The sequence below is a fragment of the Trachymyrmex cornetzi genome, unplaced genomic scaffold (genome assembly GCF_001594075.2).
Source record: "Trachymyrmex cornetzi isolate Tcor2-1 unplaced genomic scaffold, Tcor1.1 scaffold928, whole genome shotgun sequence".
Lineage (NCBI taxonomy): Eukaryota > Metazoa > Arthropoda > Insecta > Hymenoptera > Formicidae > Trachymyrmex > Trachymyrmex cornetzi.
Window position 1 is genome coordinate 166253 of NW_017300276.1, and position 22574 is coordinate 188826.

The 22574-nt window shown below is 31.7% G+C and overlaps 1 protein-coding gene across 1 annotated transcript; it reads right to left on the reverse strand.

Moving 5' to 3' along the window:
• Positions 1-3366: 3366 nt before the first annotated feature.
• Positions 3367-22176, reverse strand: LOC108769696 (tudor domain-containing protein 5). Its single transcript, XM_018520813.1, has 12 exons — positions 22077-22176; positions 21854-21943; positions 17824-19145; positions 11788-11987; positions 11562-11700; positions 11252-11473; positions 10856-10957; positions 6485-7825; positions 6238-6391; positions 5957-6152; positions 4450-4624; positions 3367-3438 (listed from the first exon to the last, which is right to left on the reverse strand). Exons 3-12 carry the CDS (start codon positions 19141-19143, stop codon positions 3367-3369), a joined length of 3921 nt encoding a protein of 1306 aa, XP_018376315.1. The 5' UTR covers positions 19144-19145; positions 21854-21943; positions 22077-22176.
• Positions 22177-22574: the final 398 nt, after the last annotated feature.

Sequence of the window (22574 nt, forward strand, 5' to 3'; positions counted from 1 at the left end):
ACTTTCAAAATTACGAATCTCCAAAAAATAATAACACTAATAATGAAACAATCCTCTCTACGAACGCAAGCGGTAAAAAAAATACAATTTTTTGAACAAAAATAAATTAGAAATTATTGGATCGTAATAAAAGTTCATAGCAAATTCGAAATTCAAACAGTAATAACTTGGTTAAAAGTAAATAAAATTTAAATTTCAAAAATTAGTTTATATAAGCTTAAAATTCTCTTTTTTCGAAACATCATTATTTCTTTTGAGTTGTAAATTTGTTCTATCGAAACTTTAAAATCTTGCTTTTTTAAAACTTTGTTCTCTTGAACGGTATAATTGCCAATTTTTTTAGAAATATATAGATATAATACAAATGAAGTAGCGTTACGAATTTTTGGTACGATATGTAATAAAAATTAAAATTAAAAGAAAATTATAACTAAAATATTTTTATTTTTAGATTCGCTTCAACAATATACATTGACTAATTTGTAAATATTTTTATTAACATAATCTATTATAATTCAACTATATTATCTATTATAATTCTATCTATTTAATCTATTATAATTCAATTATGTTATCTAATTATATAATCTATTATAATTCAATATTAGTATCACACAATATTAAATAAAAATATATCTATAATCTATCTCTAATAAAATGATGAAAATATATCTATAATAATGAGTATCATAATTATTAATATTAATGAGTGTTATTATTATAATTGTACTCTAATGTAAACAATTTTTAATAAATTTTAATAAATTTACGTTTTAATATAATTTATAACTGTCTGTTTCTGAGTATTATACTTTTATTAATAATTTTATGGATGGAAGGTACACTATCGTTTATATATTCGGAAACGTTTGCAATTTTCTTGCACATCACAAAAACTTAAGTATCTCGGTGAAAAAAAAATCGTTGAAAAATTTTTCAAAATACATTTTAAAGAAGAATATAGAACTTCGAATTTTAGAAAAAGTAAGATTTTATACAATAAAATTATACACAGTAAAAAAGTCAATTTGTGAAGAATCATCGCAATTTTTTTCTGAAAGCATTTCAAAGCTTAGACAGTCTACTCGAAATATTCGATTATTAAATTTTGTGTGATGATGTTTCATCCATATAGAGGGCTTCAAAGATTAACAAAAATATTGAAAAAAAATTTTTTTAATTTCAATTTTATGTAATTTCGAAAATATCATAGAGTCAAAATCCAAACTCCATTTTAAAGCTCTATTTTTCCTCTTTGAAATGCATCTTTAAAAACTTCGCTACGATTTTTCTTCACTGAGATAATTTAATTTTCGTGAAATGTGAGAAAATCGCAGGCGTTTCCGAATTTATAAACGGTAGTGTATATTCCAAGTAGCAGATGAAGTTTCAATAGAGGTTGTGATCAAACCTATTTTACTATCCTAACTCCTATTGCAAATCAACCTATTTTAACACTAAAAGCAGTGAAAAGGGAAATTTGCGACATCATTATAGTCAAAGTAGGAGTAAATTGTGTCATTATAATTGAACCTATCTTGATATTTTAGCTTCTACTATATCATAGAATTAAAGGTTTAATCAAGGGTCAAAAGTTTTTAGACAAAATCAAAGAAGTAACACAAGTTATTTTAACTTTCAAGGTAGATTTGTGTTATATTTTATTTAAGTATTATGTAAGAAGACACATATACACACACACGTGCACGCGCACGCGCGCGCAAGCTCTGTTTTCCAAAATTTACTGGCAGTACTAAAAATGTATAGTGCACGTAATATGAATTATAGATTTTCAATACTAACAGTAAACTTTGAAACACATCCAAAATAGGATCACATTTTAAGATCATTTTAAGTTATTTTATTGTATATGATAGTGTACTTATTTCTTCTTCTCTTTTAAATTAATAATTAGATTCTCTATGTTTATAAGTCTAAATTATCAATATTTTGTCATTAAAAGTTCGAAATGCATGAGGAACTTGTACACGTACATATTATATGAATTAAGAGTGACCTATTTCTTTGTATGTAAAATTTTCGTTTCGATAGCAATATTGTATTATTCAGTAGCGATAGCGTTTTAGGATTAAATAAGAAAATAGCTCGATGTAAGTTTTAAAATAAATTTTAATATTTCTTTCATCTAAAAAAAAAGAATATTTAATAAAAACCTTCTCGGAAAATACTCGGAATATTTGTTGTAAGTGATAATCACGGATCTTTTTTTACGAAATGTATTTTAATATATGTTTTAATATAAAATATATTCTGGCAATTTTATGCTTATTTATATATCTTATGTCATCATGTAAAAATTACAAAAATGTGTAAATTATTACTTATTACAAAAATACTTCTGAATTACTTAGACTGTACTTAATTAGATAGCAACAATGGTGATTTATTTAATTAAAGCATTATGTACGCTGAACTATCAAAAATAATAATAGAACAAATAAAAATATAATCAACCAAAGATACAACTGAGAGCAAGAATGTCTGTTCTCTAGTCAGGTGAGATTATACTGTCTTTGCACTGAGTTTTCATTTATAATTCAATGATTAACCAATTACTAAAAAGAAAGTATAGCGCAAAAAAAACTCGCAATTCTACTCACGACATCTAAATCAAGTCATTTTTGCTCACCGCTGGTACATTTAGTATATTTTTTTATACACTACCATGTCACTATTAGCATTATTACAATTTAAAGTACAGAGAACTCAGAGTAAAGGCCATTAAGCCCATTCTACAATTGCGTAAGTATAGTTGTAAATAGTTGTAGTTGTAAGAATTGATCAATCACTGTCGAATATGAGAAGAATATTCAACTGTGATTGGTCAATTCTTACAACTACAATCACTTACAACTACGCTTACGTAATTGTAGAATAGGCTTTACACGTACAAAAATTTTGGTCGTAATCGTAAAGCTGTAAGTAAATCGGTCAATCACAGTCAAGCATTTTTAAACGTGAGATCGCAATTTTGATTATGATTGGTAAAGTTGCTCGAGACCTTATGATTTGACTGACTAAAATTTTTGTACGTGTAATGACCTTAAGTAAACATAAATATCATCTGTCGTACTACATAAAGTATAAAAAAAAATGAAAGTAAAACTTATATACTTGTACACTATTACATATTATTATAGTTACTTACAATAGTAATTTCTTATCAAAAAGAATCTTAGTAGTGAAAGAATCATAATATTATTTGGATCGATAGTAATAATTGCATTAAATATTCATAACAAGTTATGAAATCACGAGATTCATTCACTCACCAGAGCAAAATAACAAACGTTTATATATATGTATATATATATATATATATATATATTTTATGTATCACAACATTTACATATAACTTAATTCGTTCGAATATACTTCAATTCGTTGTTTCAGGTCGCGGTAAGTGAGAATCAAAGTCTAAAACAAAAACATTAAATTAATTGAAAATTTCATATTTTTATAAAGATTTGTACTATTCAATAACGAAACCTTTCGGATTATTTCTTATTTAGAAAAATATATTACATATTGCATATAAATCGTTTATATTAACCCTAATTGATCACTGAGGGTCACTGTGACCCAGTGATGCGAATTTCGGGCCACTTGCAGCACGGTTACTAGCATGAAGAGGGCATAAGAAGATACATATATTACGATAAGTTCATATCCATGTACACTTGCGCATGCGTTATGTGTCCGTCTATGCTCGCTTCATGCTAGTAACCATGCTGCAAACGGCAATTTGCATCACTGCTGTGACCCCATCAAAAGTTTGGACTAAATTTTTACCAACTTTAATTTACGCCTTAAATAACGCTTAAATAACGCCTGATGCTCTATCTACCAGTAGTTTGAGTCTCTAACTACATTACCATGCGGTTGGCATGGCGTAAAACGCGTTAGTTTGTTTTCGACAATCGAGCGAAGTGGATGTATCGCATTGCTCACCCCAAATCACCCCAATCAATCTTCAAAATAAATACCTTTTTTGAAACGCCCGCTATTGCAATAATTTTTTTATCAAAATGCAGCATCTGAAGACTTTATCCCTAAAATTTTACGCAAAAATATTAAAAAATAAAAGTTATTTTTTTTAATGAAAAAAGTAATTTTTCACGTAGACTTTCATTCATAAATTTTTTTGACTATTTTAAAATTATTAAGCAAAAAATCAATACGAATACATATTTTAAAGTTCAAAGAATGTCTCTAATTTCTTTTGACCCTATACTTATGAAAATAAAGCTGTGGCAGCCATTTAAACATGCTGACCATGTTGACCCCGTGTAATCATTACGTAATTTTCACGAAGTGTGATCATCGAGGGTTAAATATAAATCGTTAATGTGTATTCAGATTTTATTATTTTAAATCCATTAAAAGGTTTAGATAGATCAAGATTTTACATTCATTTTTGATATTCACCCACAAAGTACGTAGAACAGAATCATCCGAAAATTCATTCTTCTTAAAAGCATTGTCTATTTGATCTCGCGAAACTATCTTCAATTTGTGCAATAATGCTAACGCGGTTTGCAACGAGATCAAATGAATAGAGAGAATGTGTTCCTTAGAATCACGAGGAACGTTTAGAGGATATCTAAAATGGTAAAAGTATATTTCTACATTAAAAAGTGTTGTTCTAAAAATGTGTGTGCGCGCGCGCACGCGCGTGTGTAATCATGACAAAATACAATGAAGATGTATAAATTATATATATAGGTGGGGAAAAAATGTCAGTGTCCCTGAATAACTCGGAAAATATAAGTTTTATAGAAAAATGTTTCAGATAAAAGTCGTAGGGCTTAAAAAGATCTATTTACCGATTTTGTCAGCTTGATCTTGGGTATCATCGCCAAGACCAAATCAAGATTACATCGATTTTTTTAAATGGACGGAACACCCTATTTTTGATGCCAGAATCTAATAGCTGATGTCAAGAGCTTTTCAAAACACTGCAATAAAGTTATTTTTCATTAAATACTTTTCGAGTTTATAAAACTTGAAAGTTACAGTGCCGCCGGCATTAGCATTACGCAAAGTGTCCGGCCAACGGCTAAAATCTTTTGAATGTTGTTCGGGATCATGTTCTGGATAACATTTGTCAAGATCAAAGCCATTGGAGATTATTCCTCTTATTTTCATTTTTGCACTAAACATTTATTTTTACATAAAAATGAAAATAAGAGACATAACCTCTATTGGCCTTGATCTTGACAAATATTATCCAGAACATGATCCTGAACAATATTCAAGAGGTTTTAACCGTTGGCCGGACACTTTGTGTAATGCTAATACCGGCGGTACTGTAATTTTCGAGCCTTATAACTCGAAAAGTACTTAATAAAAAATAACTTTATTACAGTGTTTTGAAAAGTTCTTGACACTAGCTATATTAGATTCTGAAATAAAAAATAGGATGTTCCATTAAAAAAAAATCAATATAACCTTAACTTTACTTTGGCGATGCCATCCAAGGTTAAACTGATAAGATCAGTAAATAGATCTTTTAAGCCCTATTATTTTTGTGTCTGAATCATTTTTCTAAAAAACTTATATTTTTCGAGTTATTCAGAGGTATCAATCTTTTTTCCCACCCTGTATGTAATTATATACATTTTTAAAAAATATATATATAACAAAATGGGAATATTTTATTGTAAATATTTGGTAAATACTACGTGGGAAATCATGGGAATTATAAATGTCTTTTAAGTCTTTATGAGAAACTTCTCAACTCGTAATCGGCGGATTTCGATTTTAATACCGATTATCGTCTCATGCATGCTTCGGTTTTAAGAACAAGAAATTATGTTGAAGTTGAAAGTGAGATGATGTGTGAAGGAGTATAAAAAATACGACCCATATTGGGAACCCACATTATAATAAGATTAAAGATGGTAATTATAAGTATTAAAATATTCAAATTTACCTGTCTAGTTGTGAAAATTGTGATGGATACTGAGATCTTAGGATTTCTTTGAAAGTAATTTTGATATTCAACATCTCTATCTTGGTTAACAAATGAGAGAACAACTTGAAATTTGTAAAAACTTCTACAAACTCATTTGTCAATATCCAACCGTCCTGTTCGAAATGAAATATAAATGTTACGCCTTTAACTAAATCTACAAAAAAATGTTAGTGGTTAATTCCATACACAATATCGAAAGATATATAGTTCAATCAGCTAAATATTTAATAAAATCATACCAATTTTCCGAAATAGAAAAGGGTTAAAATTCCTATTCTGCACAAATGGTCGCGTAATATACCTCTCGTCACTCTGTGAATTATCTCTTGTATTATTATTTATTATATTGTTATTGTGCTGTGTGTGCAAAGAAGCAATATTCTTTGCAGAAACCTGAAATACAAGTTTTTTATTGCTTTGTTATAATTTAAGAAATTAAGCGTTTTGGATATTATCAAAATCGCTACTATATGCGTTCTGTCTTACATTTGTATTTATATTTACGTCTGTTTGCTTCTTCTGTGTATTATACATTACAGGACCGGATTCATAAACGATTTTCGAAGTGTAACTTTCATTGACATGTCCCAGGTTGCCGACAGACATAAAGCCATTGTTCTTCGCATGAATATTCGCAGTTTCTGTTTTTAAAACATTGCTTTGTAGATTTTTAGTCGAGAGATACGAGATACCTGTGTCGTAGTTATTAACCGTTCGCTCAGTCTGAGTTTCTGGTACTTGCGTTCCGGGAACATCAGTCATGGAAAATTTGAAAGGATTTGTATCTTTGAACATAGCGGGAAACTGGGTGTTCATATTATTTACTTCTGAGAAATTATTGAAGAAATTAGTATTCGTCGGCGCCGCAGGAGATACCGGCGTCAAGGGAACGTTTTCGTTATCCTGATTGGCTTTTGGAAGGAAAGTACTGGTTATATGATTAATGAACATTGAAGGTGTGGGACTTGCTATTGAAGGAGATATTTGCATACGCGGATTGAGTTCATCAGATTGGCTCAAGTTGCCAATTTTAAAAGAGAAACTGTCTGAACCGTAAGGAAATGTAGTGTTATTCTGTAGTCTATCATCGACGTTTATGCGAAACGGATTAGACATCGAGGAAATATTTACATTAGGCTCCTGATTTGCGGCAATTTCATTGTTTAAATTGTACGATACTTTCTGTGCCGAATCAGCATCGTTCAATGTCGTTCTGGTTGTAAGATTAGATGCTGTCGGAGTTTTCACGACAGTGGAACGATCATCTTTTTGTTCTAATAAAATCTTTTTAACAATCTTCAAAATCTTATTTAACTGAATCTGATCCTTCAATGAGAGTGATAAATATTTTAGCATATCACAGAGAATTTCATTCACTCCAGTATGCAATTTTTTATTCTCATTCCAGATTGTTATGTATAACTCTTCGACGACATCATTAGGAATGAATTGTTCATCATTTAGGAACGGATTCGTTGCCGCCTGCGCATCGCTAAAGACCGACGCCTTCGTGTTCGATGCGTTTGATGGGTTTGCAAAGGAATAACTGCTTTGAAAACTCCTTGTCGAGGCATTAGACGGAATGCGTTGTTCATCGAGAGGCTGAAAACCTGGCGGTGGTCTCACTGGCTGTTGTTGATATTGACTATCGTAATGTGGAAGCGTCGGTCCGGATGAAACTAAAGGTACTTCATATTTTTCCTCTGTCGATGTGGCTTTATAGCAGTTCTCGGGCATCAGGCTCTCCTCCGCAAAGCAATACGACGGTTTTTGGTTCATATTGTTTACCACATACTTCATTAAGCTCGCCATGTCAACGGCATCACCCTAAATGACGAAAGTAAAAGGGAAAAGATCAGATAAAGTGATACATTTGATAAAATTATGATAAAATTTTCAATTTTAGAAAGTAAACAATCAAATTTAAAATTTCAGAAAGCAAATGTTTGAATTTTTACAAGTGAATGCTCGAATATCGATAAATTTTTTAATAAGCTCAAAGTAACAACCGAGATTAGATTAAGCAATCTAGAATTCGGGAAAAATTATCACTTTATGAGATCGTTACAATACATGCCTATAATAACTGCACACACATACTTTTGCACATTCAAATTTCTTTATTACAATGTGGTATTAAGTAACAACCACAATCACAAATACACATAACATCACATAAGGTTCTAATTTTTCCCAGAATCACAAACTAATATATCCTAATATATATATTACATAATCGCAAAATGATTACAGAGATAAACACATATTACTTGTAGTTCAATTGCATCAATTATATAATTATTAATAATATATTAAAAATTATATATTAGAATTATATTAAAAATAATATAATTTAATATTACAACGTCTGTTGATAATAATCTATTGTGTAATAATATTAATTGTAATAATCACTAATTATAATAATTATATTTTATATTATGTTAATAATTATAACATTTAAGTAGTTATATAACGCGAGCATATGGTATATTTTAACTTAAATATTATGTGATTATAATTATTATATATGACACAAAATCATACAAACGCATTTTTTTTTAACAAATAAAGTTCATTTTTACGTAAAATTTTCTTTCATAGCAAAATTTAAAATTTTATCGTTTAGAATTTCAGTAATTTACATTGCTCGTTTAAACACTTCTGCGAGACGAAAAAGAAAGTTAGGGTCTGCACCTGCATCCCATTCACTGTCATCAAATGCTTCATCACAGTCGTAGTTCAACAGAGGAAATGCTTTTTCGATCATATTCGCACCATTATTCATTAATTCGTTCGTTTCAGATATGTAATCCGATATATCGCCCTTACTTTCGTCACTTTTGCCATCTTTGAGGCTTTCTTGGCTTAGATCGTCAGAATCCAATTCAGAATTCTCTATATTTTGTGCAATCTTTAACATCTGTTGCATTAGTTTCGGAACTTCCAATGTTTGATTTACTGTAGTCAATTGATGGTTTGAACTATTAATGTTACAGGATGGAGTGATAAAATCGGAGGACTGATTCAACTGATGTTGCTTTGTATTTTCAGCATTAGAAGAAGCAACAGAATCATTTTCCATAGACTGATTCAACCGACGCTGCTTTGTGTCATCAACGTTAGAAGAAGCAATAGAATCTGTTTCCAAGGATGAAAGATCTCTCGTTTCTTCGGAATCACTATGTGATTCAACTGTCAACTTCTTAGATAACTTCTCAGATGCGGGCTCTTTAACTATCGTGTAAGTATTCAGGTCCATCACATTAGATGCCTTAACTTGTTCATCGTGCGATGAGATAATAGTATCATCGGATGTATTGTAACTATAAGATGACAATGGAATTTGTTCGCTGCTGGAAGATTCGCTTGTGTTAATGAAACTAGAGTTCATCGAATCCATCTGTTTCTCACGCTTTAGTTTCTCCAGTAACGTCTTAAAAGGATACGCTTTATTATTTGTATTGGACTGAACGGAATTATTTGAGCTGCATTCAGACATTTCTCTATCTATATTATCTTTATTATTAGATGTATGTGAGGAAACTGACTCTGAAACTATATTGGAATCTCTATCCCTTATTTTCTGATCAGCTCTTACTTTGCCATTGCATACTTTGCCATTTCTGTCTACCTTCTGATCCATTTCCTTTGAAGAAGCCATGTCATTGAGCTCAATAATATTTATGCTGGAATTCGTATCTTCAGATCGACTATTATGCAATGTCTTAAGTTTTACGTTTGGTGTAAACATTACTGTAACAGTATGGTTAGATACTGTATTATCTTTCAGCATGTCTAAAAAATCAGACGCAACATCATAATCAATGTTATCTTCAGGTAAAAAATTTTCCTTTTCCAAGGAAGTCAAGTCTAAAAAATATTGTTTTCCAGATAATTCATTTCTCTGTAATTCATTTCTTTGTAATTCATTTCTCTGTAATTCATTTCTCTGATTATGCGATCCTGATTTATCTTCTACATCGCTCTTACACTCTCTCATTGGTGTAACAGTTCTATGAGTAAGATTATTCTCCTCCCTTATTACTGACCAATCGATAGGTTCCATTAAGCCATGTCCACCATATAAACTCCTAAACGTCCCAAAATCGTTCTGATCATTTTCATCGTCGGAATTTCGTAAACTGAAGTTTATTAAACCATCTTCAATGCTATACCGCGATTCTTTTTTCTTGCTTAAATCGACTTGGCTTACGTTATTTTCGTTACTCGTGTTCGCCTCGGATATGGAAGTGTTTGAATTTGAACTGGATATTCCATTGAGCTTTGATTTATGCTTACGACGTTATTTTCGTTATTCGTGTTCGCCTCGGATATGGAAGTGTTTGAATTTGAACTGGATATTCCATTGAGCTTTGATTTTTCTAATTTTTTAAACACTGAAATAACTTCTTTAAATTCTTTAGGCGTCTTCGATCTCCCATTTTGCGAATATGATGAATTACTCGACTGTAAGTTAGCATCCAGTGACTTAGTATCTGAAGAATTAGCATCCAACGACGTATTTGGAGATTTAGCATCCAGAGATTTAGTAGGCGTAGATTTAACGGATGGAGATTTAACATGCAAAGACTTAGCATCCGGAGATTTATTGAATAACTGTAGGACTTTTTTTTTACATTCCGGAAGGTTATGAGAGGACTTGACAATTTTCCTTTCAATATCTTCGCTTTTTACACTGGATAACACATGCGTTCTTTCATCATGCAATATCGATTGATCTCTACAGTGTCGCGGTTTATTTACACTGTCTTCGCGTCTTATAACAAATGTCCTCATAGACGGAGCAGAGTCGAAATCGAACATCAGAAAATTTTTTATGTCATTCATACGCACCGTTTTACCAAATTGCGCTAGTTTCTCTTTCACTAACCAATTGTTTATACACACATCCTCTTCTTCGCTTGTATCAGTCAAAATGACCATCATGGAATTGTTCTATCAAAATAATCAGAGAATTAATTTAATAATAAATTTATAATAACACACACACACACACACACACACACACACACACATTAAGTTACATAATTTAATGTTTTAGAAATTAAAAAATAAGATGTAATTTATCTTTTAATATTAAAAATTAAAATTGAAAAAATTGAAATAAACAAAATAATATATAAAGATATCAAAATAATAAAAACACAAAGACATGAATTATAAAATACATATAATTTAGAATTAGGAATTAAAACATTTTCAATTTTAGAAATAAAAAAATAATCTCACCGGAGGATCGACAGTAATTATAGTTGCAGCTAAAAGGGTCTCACTGACTTTGTCATAGAATTGGTTATATACGCTCTTCTTCCAGCGATCACCAACATTTGGTTTAACATTATATAAACCGCAAGGTATTGCTTGGGCAGGCAAACAAGAAAACTTTGAATGCAAATAATATATATCTTCAGCTGCATATGCCTTCAAAGTGCCGAAATCATAAAAAAATACCTGTTTTGGGAGATAAAATTATTACATATCAAAACATATAATTTCTTAACATTAATGAAAATTGTCGAAAACTTATCATTGTACTAACCGTTACTCTGAAATCTGGCTTTACACTCTTGATAATTGCTCGATGCCAGTTACCGTCGAAAACGCATGCACAATTCAAGTCCTTTTTCAAGGCGACTTTTGCAATGGTATAATAATCTTTGTTAAGAACATAGAAATTTCTGAAAATAAGACATTTTCGATTTAAATTTTAATACCAGCATTGACAAAAAAATGTATTAAGATTGGTCAACTGCTTATGTACTTACTGTAGTTCATCCATCATTTTATTAAACCGTTTTTTGTTTTCTCGGAGGTGTATCCAGAAAAAGTTTGGATGAAACACTTCTACAACATATGTCTCTAAGAATTTTTTGGTGTGTTTTAAATCAGTTACTAGTATTTTGTCTACATCATCGCCATAATTCATTACACCGTTGGGAGCGAACTTCTTGGTAATGGCAGGTGACTGTAAAATTATACAGATCATCATAGTCATTGAATTATCATGTATCACAAATAATAAACGTTCTTCTGGCATCCATTATAATAAAAGTATCAATCATTATAATAAATATATTTTATACAAGAATATATAATTATATTTAACTAAATTAACACAATATATAGAAGATGTAAAGAAAAAATATTATAGATATATACACACATTTTTATGTCAAAAAAATTACGTTATTCATGAATTTATCCTTGTACTTAAGTATATAGCAATAGACAAGATTTTTGTTTGAAATAAAATTTGAACAAAAAGAATTAATGTTTAGCTTATATTATTTCATAGATCTTAATTTCTATCATTGATAGAATAACATCAGGAATTTAAATAAACTTTAATCAGTTTCAACATTTTTTACGGTAAAGTAAAAGCTTGTTTCTAAATAAAATCTACAATATCTAAAACAATTTACGAGCTTTCAAATGAATTTTAATTCATGATCGTACGACTTATTTTCATCAAATTATAGTTATTTGAAGCTTAAACTTTCTGTACAGTTATACAATTCAACAAACAAATCACTTTTTTTTTCTTCGAAATACTGTAGTACATATTCTAAATATTTTTTCGCATTCAACACGATGCTATTGTCAGAATTTGTGTAGCCTTTCACGAATTATAGGGTGCTGCGTTATGCATGTAGCGCGTAGATTGTATAGAAAGTCGTTCCGATTTAATCAATACGCGCATGGAAGCGCTTGGGTAGTGCTGAGAATTTCCTAGATTGTACCACCGACGAGATATTATTAAAGACCGTCAACCCTGGGCAAATTTTCGGCGATATAAAAAGGGCCCCAAGGGTCCGGAGGTAATTCGAGAACGCTGACATTACCGACAATTGATATAAATTTGCTATTATTAACATAAATATTTGGCTCATGCATTATTAAATTCATGATTTTTTATTACATAAATGTCCCATAAGTAAATATACATACTTGTAAAGCTGTAATATCCTATATATTGCAGAAAAATCACAATTTTTTCTCTGCAATTATCATCTTTATTGATAATCAAACTTTGATGATATATATATAACACTAAAATCTCAATTTTAAAGAAAAATAGAGTATTATTGTGTTATAAATGCATAAATACATCTACTAAACTAATAAATCATAAAATTAGTACAATATTATCAGTTTTTAACTCTTAATCACAAGATTCATATTCACAAGGACTGAATACTTCATATTCACAAGGACGCGAACTCTCGTAAGGATGTCGGTCTTTAATAGTATCTCGTCGGTGATTGTACTATCCATACTGAATTCTTAGGACCTTAGCAGAAAGCTAAATTCTTAGGGCCTTCTACAATAAGCTATTAGGGCGACTGTTACCAACGCCAATTAACTTAATCGACGATTAACTTAATCAGCAGAATTACTATTATAGATAGAAGATTTTCATTACTTTTATCACAATTAAGTATAGGAACGCAGAGATAGAAGTATATCACGAAAAGATAAAGTTAAGAAGGTAATACAGTCTTGCTATTGACTACATTACTGATTGAATTAATCGTCGATTAAGTTAATCGGTGTTGGTAAGGAATCAGACTATGCATTGAAGATTGAGATTAAAGATTAATGATTGAAATTTCACCAATGAAGACAAAGAAATTTTGGTTCCTTTTCTGATTGGTCAAACTTCAATCTTTCAATCTTCAATCTCATTCTTCAATGCGTAGTTTGATTCTGGTCTAACAGTCGCTCTTAGTCATAAATCAGAAGCTAAAAATTGACGACTGTGATTGATCAATTTCCAGCTTCTAACTTCTAATTTATAGCTAATTGCTTATTGTAGAATGCCACATAATCTTAAGACAGTGTCTTATAACTTCAGTCTTATATTTTTAGTAACGCACAAGGATTGTCTTATGACTTATGGGTAATTATACCGAATAGGAGATCCCTTCTATGACCTTGATCTTGACATATATTGTCAATGTCATGACCCTGAATAACCTCCAAGTTTTAGCCGTTATTCGTCCTTCATTGAAAAGTTATTAACAAAAGAAGTTTGAAAAAAATGATGTCTCTTTTCTACTATATAAAATATAAATTTTCTGCTTTGAAGTATATTTTACAACTTTAGGGGCGTACTTCCACGGCGTATTTCCACGCGAAGCGACTTTCACCCCACCTCCCCTTCCCCCTGCTTAGGGGCAAACGACTTCTATACGAAGCGACTTTTGAAGTCACGTTGCCCATGTTGGAGATTATTCCGGGTCACGATTTCGAAAGTCGCTTCATGTGTATGGGCAAAATCCATAGATATTGCTCAAGATTCGAGATGGTTTTAAGCTAGTGCTTGAGATGTCATGAACCAATCAGAGAGCCGTATTAGCATCTTAAGACATTGCATGAGATTGTCTTGAGATTAAGAACGGACTATGGATTCCGGCCCAAGTCGTGCGCCTCTAAGCAGAAGGGGAGATGGTGTGGAAGTCGCTTCGCGTGGAAGTCATGCGTCCCTAAGAAGGGGGAAGTGAGATGGGAGTCGTTTCGCATAGAAGTTGTGCACTCCTAAGCAGGGGGGAGGTAGGGTGAAAGTCGCTTCGCGTGGAAATCGTTAGCCCTTTAGTAGGAGGAGGGGGGGAGGTAAGGTGAAAGTCGTTTTACATGGAAAGTTGTATTCCTTGAATTCGTCCACCTATCATATCTCTCTCTGTCTAAAGTTGTCTAACTCTTCTTGCTTGTAAAGCAGGGAAATAATTGCTAACTTTGACTGTTAATAACTTTTTAACGAATAACGAGCGACGACTAAATTTGTCGGAGATTACTCAGGGTCATGACCTTGAAAATATATGTCAAGGTCTTAGAAGGGGGGCCTCTATTCGATATATTTACCCTAAAGACATAAAACTTAAGTCATAAGACACTGTTTTAAGATTATAAATCAGCCTTTCTTCTACGACCCTTAGCATTTTTTCCAGTGCATTAATTGCTTCTATTTTGACTTGAGGCAATTGATGCGTTCATGCATTTCATATGTAATTTGGAACGAATATTCGTAGTACTATGACTCTTAAATGAATTGTGGAAATCCTTCTAATAGCTCTAAATAAAGAAGAAAAAGAACGAATATTATAGCTAAGAAGAAACAAATAACTTGAAAGTTGTTTATTTTATATTATAATTAGTTTATTTCATCTTAATTAATTACGAGTTTTTAATTTGGAAGTCAATCTTCAAAGTTTGTTGTTATGTTACGTTGTTATGTTAAATACTTTTAACTAATAATTAAAAATGAAATAAAATAATATAATATACACACTCATATAATATATATATTATATTATATTATACTATCATATTATATTGTTACACTGTTATACACTCACAGGCAAAAAAAACGGAAATATATAATATATAATATATATATTATATTATATATTATTGTATAGTAATATAATACAATTCAAAATATAACATTTTGATAAAACTTACCCTTTACACAGTCAGCTCCAAGCGACCTCCAATTGACCTTGATTTTGACCCTCAAGGAAGTCAAGGTCACTAATCTTTTCCGTTGCTCGTTATTCATTAAAGTTATGAGCAGAACAATTTTTATAAATAGCACACAATTTTTAAACATAAGGTACATATTTCAGCAATATTTTCTTTTAGCGAGGGAGGGGGGTGGAGTGGGAGTCGCTTCGCCCCCTGCAAAGGGCACACGAATTTCCACGCAAAGCGACTCCCACCCCACCTTCCCCCCTGCTTGGAGGCGCATGATTTTTCATTACTTCTCCCTGTCAAGGAAAAATACTGCTGAAATACAAGGGCAAATCAATAAGTACCCGTATTAGTAATGAAGACGCAAGCTTTTCACAAAAATTTTTTTTATTTTTCAACGTAATCCCCTTTTAGGAGGATACATTTTTCCCAATGCTTCTGCAATTTTTTTAACCCCTTAGAAAAATACGATTTGTCAAACTCTGAAAAATAGGCCTCTGTTTGATCTCCGCCTGTTTGATCTCCGCAATTGCTTGGTCTCCGGTGTATAGTAATGAATCCATGTTTCATCAATGGTTACGACTCGACGCAAAAACTCGTTCGGATTGCGCTTGAACAGCTCCAAACACTGCTTTGAAATTGATAACCGCATCCGCTTATTGTCCACCGTAAGCAATCGCGGCACCCATCAGGCCGACAGCTTTTTCATTCCCAAGTTATTATGCAAAATATTGAATGCCGTTCCGTACGACACGCCTACGGCTTCTGCTACTTCATGCACTTTCGTTCGGCGATTAACAAGAATCATGTCGTGGACTTTTTCAACGATTTCCTCAGTAACCATGTCTGCCTAGGCGCTCCTCATCAAAAACAGACGAACGACCACGTTTGAATTCGTTGAATCAATATCTGACGGTTGTTATAGATAGTGAAGAGTTCCCATAGACGGCATCCAACTTCGTTTTTATTTCTTCGCACTTTTTTCCATTCAAAAATAAGAAACGAATCACGGATCGATATTGCTCTTTTTGGGTGGCACCCAGTTGGACACGGCTCAATTGGACACGAGCCACTCACAGCGCTTGAGACTACAAAGCTCCTAAGCACCGATCGCTGTGATTGGTGGTGTCCAATCGAGCCGTGATCAATCGGGATCACCTTTTTCCATTGTATCGGAAAACATCAAACACGCTCACTATGAATTGCTGTCAAATCAAGATTATTACATGAATCACTCTGAAATTTTGTATGGCGTCATTTGAAAGATGGTAGTACACGATGGTAATGCCAACTTGCATCAGCAACGCCGCTTGAAACACGGGTATTTATTGATTTGCCCTCGTATGTACCTTATGTTTAAAAATTGTGTGCTATTCATAAAAATTGTTCTGTTCATAATTTTTTAATGAATAACGAGCGACGGAAAAGGTCAATGACCTCATTGGGAATCAAGGTCAGTTGAAGGTCATTTGAGGCTGACTGTGTAAGGGGAAGTTTTACCAACATTTTTATTTTTAATATTTTTATAGTTTGCAATTAATGAGCAGACCACGCAAGAAATCGTTCCGAATAACTAAACCGCTTCATGCGCATTAACAAAATGGAACGATTTATAAGCACTGCGCAACAGTAATGCAGTTCATACGTTTCATGTACAACTCGAAACGCACTCATAGTATATTAGGATAAATTAGATAAAAAACCACCTCAATTTACTAAAAATCATGATATGCTGTGCAAATTCTGACGACAGCGTTGTGTTCATCTTGAAAAATCTTCGGAGTAGGTACTATGATACTTTGAAAAAAAGAAAAATAGATTTTTTGTTTAACTGTGTAATTATACAAAAGGTCTAAATTCAGTCATAACTTGATGAAAATAAGTTGTATGATGAACTAAAATTCATTTAAAAGTTCTTGAATTTATTTTTAAATAAATTTTAGTTCAGATTTAGTTTCATCTTACAACTTATTTTTTTATGCGAATTTTATTTAAAAACAAGATTTTTTGCTAAAAAAAAATATCGAAAATGGCTAAAAATGTCTTTCTTCGTACATTTCACATCAATTTAAAAATTTTGAAATAATACACCAAAATTTTGACATGCTACGTCAATTTTATCAATGGCATAATGTTCAGTACGAAAAAATTTTCAAAAAATGTTGCACTTCCAAGAGAAAAAAAAAGTACTTTTGTGTCAAAGTATTATCATGATTAAATAATGTATGGAATGACTCACGAGAAAATATACTTTGCTAGCAATCCTAGAGCTAATTCTAAAATATCATTAAGCAAATATACATGTTATCAGTAAATAATTTATTACGTACAATTTCTGATGGAATTGGGTCATCGTCAGAATTATTATTATATCGTGCTTGCACTGTTTTGTGTTCGTTGTATTGGTGGTCGTGCGATGTTTCATTAATAGACTCCGCTTTTGGAACTACTGGCCTCTTATCCGCACTATATAATTTAAAGTCATCAGTTTTGTTAACTTGCGTCATGTAGAAAATTTTCGGTAGGTAAGACGTAAATTCGCGCACACTTGTGAAGCCCAGATTGCTATAATTCAGGTGGACCTTATATTCTTTAAGATATATGTCGGGCAGTTCAGCACACCAGATGCCATCCGGATATTTTTGCAGTAACTTCTCCAATCGAGCCTTTATTCTGTCACTTACTATCTCGGATTTGTCTTGCGGACATTCAGTAGCCCTCATTTCCGTGTAGTTACTATTCATCATCAAGCTTTCAAAGATTTCATTATCATCTAGACTCTTGCTGTAATTGAACATGTCAGTTTGTTCGGATTTCACATGCTGTGCAAGATTCGTTGCAAGCATCTCGCTTGTTTTTGGACGTCTCTGGCAGTTATCAATATTGTTTTTACTACAGGGTGGCACGAAATAATCTTCATCTTTATCATCAAAACAATCTAATTCGAAGTCCTCCTCTCCGGCAGGATATTCAATTTGTCGTGTCGACGAGATTGAATCGCCCGGTAACTCAGATTCGTTACGTAACTGCATTGAAGGCTCTTTCATTAAAGGTTGTCGATTACTTGGCTGCTGGGCTATGTTACTTTGCAAATCATTCCGGATCGCATATATCATGTTGCCATCCATGCGCAAATGATGCGTTACTTCACGCAGTTGCGCCTGCAAATCTTGATGAGAGATAGGAACATACTGCATTTTCGCCTGTACGTATATCAAAGCATTCTGCAAACTCATACCATTTGGGTGGGTTTTGATATAATCAACAAGATCAATTAACGTGCTATTTGGGATTCTAACTGGAATCCTTGTATGCTGAATGCGACGATTATATGTAGTAGCTTGATGAGATGAATATCTGGTTCTTAAGTTGTTGGAGGAATTTTTCTGACGTGACACCAATGAACTCACATGCTTACTTTTATCCGCTATCCCGCGTACATAGTGACCGTCGTTAGCCTCTTCGATAACGAAATGCTCCGGCATGCTTTGGAGAAATTGTAGTAAATTGTTATAACCAAATTTACGATATGGTATACGTTTCTTCTCCATGGCATAATAATCTCTCTCAAGAACAACTATAGATGTCGCACCTTTTCTGGAGACTAGTAACGACAGGAGAAGCGTACGAACTTCATCTTGGTTCCCCATCTCTGTTTGGTTTTAAAAAATGTATTATTATCTTATGAAATTAAAACACAAAAAATATTATAATTGAGCCTACACTATCACACTATATTTGTCACCGAAATTTACCACATTTCAGTAAAATTTACCTGGCCGTCTATTTTGTGATCTAGAACGTTTAGAACGCATCGATTTAGAAAAACTTTCTTTTTACCCAACTGATCTCAACCCTACTTCTTCAAGACCTTGTCGGAATAATGCACACTTCAAAAGTCCAGGTAAATTTTACCCAATGTGTAGGGTACAAAAATTTTAGAGATTCATAAAGTATATCAGTATATTATTATGATAAAAATATAAAAAATGAGACAGATATAGGTTATTAACTCGTTATTCTATAGAATTACATGTAATATACAGCAAACTATTTCATGATCTATCTACATATCATAGCAAAAATAAATGTTTTAATTTTTATGCTTGTAACTAACAGCACATGTATCGAATAATCAATATTATAAATATAAAACAGTATTCATAATTCATTATACAGGGTGTTTTATAAATGTATGTTAATATTTTAAGAAGTAAATCTTTACACTAAAATAAGTAAAAACTCATATAAACATATATCCTACACACCTTAGTTTTCAAATTATGGATGATTAAAGAAAATGTTCAAAGTATTCGTCTCGTGCATCAATATACGCTACTGCATGCCTTAACATTAAATTCCGTACTCGTTCAAAAATAATAGGTATTCTCCGAATAGTCTCAAATTCATTATCTTTTCTCGTAGATCATCCACATTGTTTACTGGCGTTAAATATACAATAGATTTTAAATGGCCCCAATGAAAATCTAATGGATTGAGATCAGGAGATCGTGGCAGCTATAAAATGGGTCCACCTCGCTCTATCCATCGGTTTACGAAGGTGTTGTTTAGGAATGTTCTCGTTTCAAAATGGAAATGAAGCGGAGTATCATCGTGCATAAATCACAAGTTTTGCTTGATAGCCAGAAGCACTATCAAGCCTGTTATCAAGCAAAATTTGTGCTGCTTTTAAAATAGTATTTCCGAAAAATAACTTGTGAGCATAAGATACTAACTGCCTAAAATTCTATTCCAATTTGATGGATATTGTTTCTAAAAACGTTAGATAACATCGAAACGTACTAAGCTGTATAGTAACGTGTGTTGACGACGAAGCGAATACTTCGAATATTTTCTTTAATCATCCATAACTTGAAAATTAAGATATATAGGATATATATAGGACATACGTTCATATGACATTTTTACTTATTTTAGTGTATTTATTATATTAGAGATATGCCTCGTAAAGTATTGACATGCATTTATGAAACACCCTGTGTGTAAAATCGTCTCAAATCTAAGATCTGTTCTTCTTACAACTAAACTTGTATACACTTGTATATAAAATGAGTTTGACAAAAGCGAGATAAAAAATTTTAGTATAGTCCAATGCAGTGATAAAAGGTCTTCCTTTTAACTGAATTTCTTGCTTAGTTCATCTTTTCTCTTTTTCTTTCCAATGAAAGAAAAAGAGGAAAGATAATAGCAAAAAAAGAACTAAAAAGAATAAATCCAAAGAACAACCTCTACGTGGTATGCTTTTAAGCTGACTTTAAATGAGTTCATGTCAGAATATGAAAAAAGAATATGAAAAAGAATATGAAAAAAATATCACAGGAAACTATAAGTGTATATTCTATCCTGAAATCTGTATATATATTATCAATTCAACTTTTCCTATATGTTTAAAATTTTGTGAATTTCAAATCAGATTCTATATATTTTACTACTAATTAATTATTAATGTTACTTTAATGTCATTTTAATTGCTGGTTAATTCTATTATTAATCTATAATTGGAGCACATGGGTCCTGATGGTTTCGACTTTTTATAATTATTAAATTATAATAATTTTGAATAATATTATGTTTTACATTCTTATTTTTCTTTGTTTAAAACTTCAAAACTTTTTTAAAAAAATAAAACTAATAATAAAACAAACAAATAAAAAGAAGCTTAGTTGGATATTGGAATAATATATCTATTTAAAATAAAATATATACATATAAATGCACATAGAATATAATAAAAAAATACATGTTCCTTTAGCATCAAAAGTATTCCAAACTTTTCACTTTTTATCTGAACTTCTTGCAGGATCTGTCTTTCTTATTTTTCTTTTCAAGAGGGAAGAAAAGGAAAGGTGACCTGCAAGAAGTTTAGGTAAAAAAGAATAGACTTCCTATTGTAAAAAAATAACGTCAAAATATAAATGGGCGTTAGGAGTCAGCGATGGATATTATATTCTATTGTGAGTTAAGAAAATGTTTACTGAAAGCAGTCTTATTTTTTATGTAAAAAATATGATTAAGAAGAAGTTTGTACAACTTCAAAATATAAATATTCATTTAACATTCGCGAATAACAACCCAATTAACAATTGAGAGTAAAAACAAAAAAATAACCTAACCTCACATAAAGTACAATAAAAATAGAAGCACGTGTTAAAGAAAATGTATTAAGTCGAAAAAAATTATAAAAGGTTAAAAGAAAAATATATTGTTCAATAATAAATTACTTCGTAGGCGGAATGATACGCAAAGCAACGATGATGATCATTTAAGAAATGATATGTATGGCTTTTTGCATAAAGGCTTCTGTAAAAAAAACGACACTGTGAGCAAAATGCAACTTACATTATATTTTTCTGCAAGTTCTGGTAGTTCTCAACAAGCGTTGAAATTTACGGCTCAAGCAGAAATTAGATTGAATAACGCTTATGCATGCTGTATGAAATAAGAAAGGTTAGAAAAATAGGTTAGAAAAGACAAAAAGCTCTCCAAATTTATTAAAGCAAGCAAAAGCTCCCGATTACAAAGAGAAAAGATGTATTTTAGTATTTATGAGGTTTTGTCTTACCTAGCAACGATTATCTTCGTGAAAAGGAACAGTTGATACAAATTTTCACTTTACTACTGAATTTTTACTTTACTACATTATCGGATTCTTCTAAAAAAAAAACCTGCGGTATAATATGGCGCTGTATGTAAATGGTGTAAAATTTCAGCCGATCTCTTTATTCTTTTTTTTTTTAAAGAAACTAAGTTTGCGTCTACATTGAGAACCAAAGAGAAAATGGAGGAAACTGAACACGTATAAAAAGTGTACAACCACGTTTTTAGCTAGCTCTAATAGAACTGACTCTCGGAACGATAGAACTTTCTAGCTCCCTTTATCCAACTCAAATAATAGCAAGAGTCCGGCCGGCGGAGCGCCAGTGTTGTTAGGCCCTGCGCACAATAGAAGGAATAAGGAATTAGGAATAGGTGCATTGGTCGCGTTCAGCAGACTCATAGCGTTTTCGGCCCGATCGGGTTTGCACCAACCTGGGTTGGATTAATCTTTCCTATTGGTTGA

Bases quoted from the DNA above. Each gene is read 5' to 3' on its own strand.
- LOC108769696 (XM_018520813.1), bottom strand. From the start codon at position 19,143: ATGGGGAACCAAGATGAAGTTCGTACGCTTCTCCTGTCGTTACTAGTC. The intron at 11,474-11,561 runs GTTAGTACAATG...CTCCCAAAACAG, and splicing joins AGCCAGATTTCAGAGTAACG to GTATTTTTTTATGATTTCGG. The intron at 7,826-10,855 runs GTGCGTATGAAT...TTCGTCATTTAG, and splicing joins TAGCGCAATTTGGTAAAACG to GGTGATGCCGTTGACATGGC.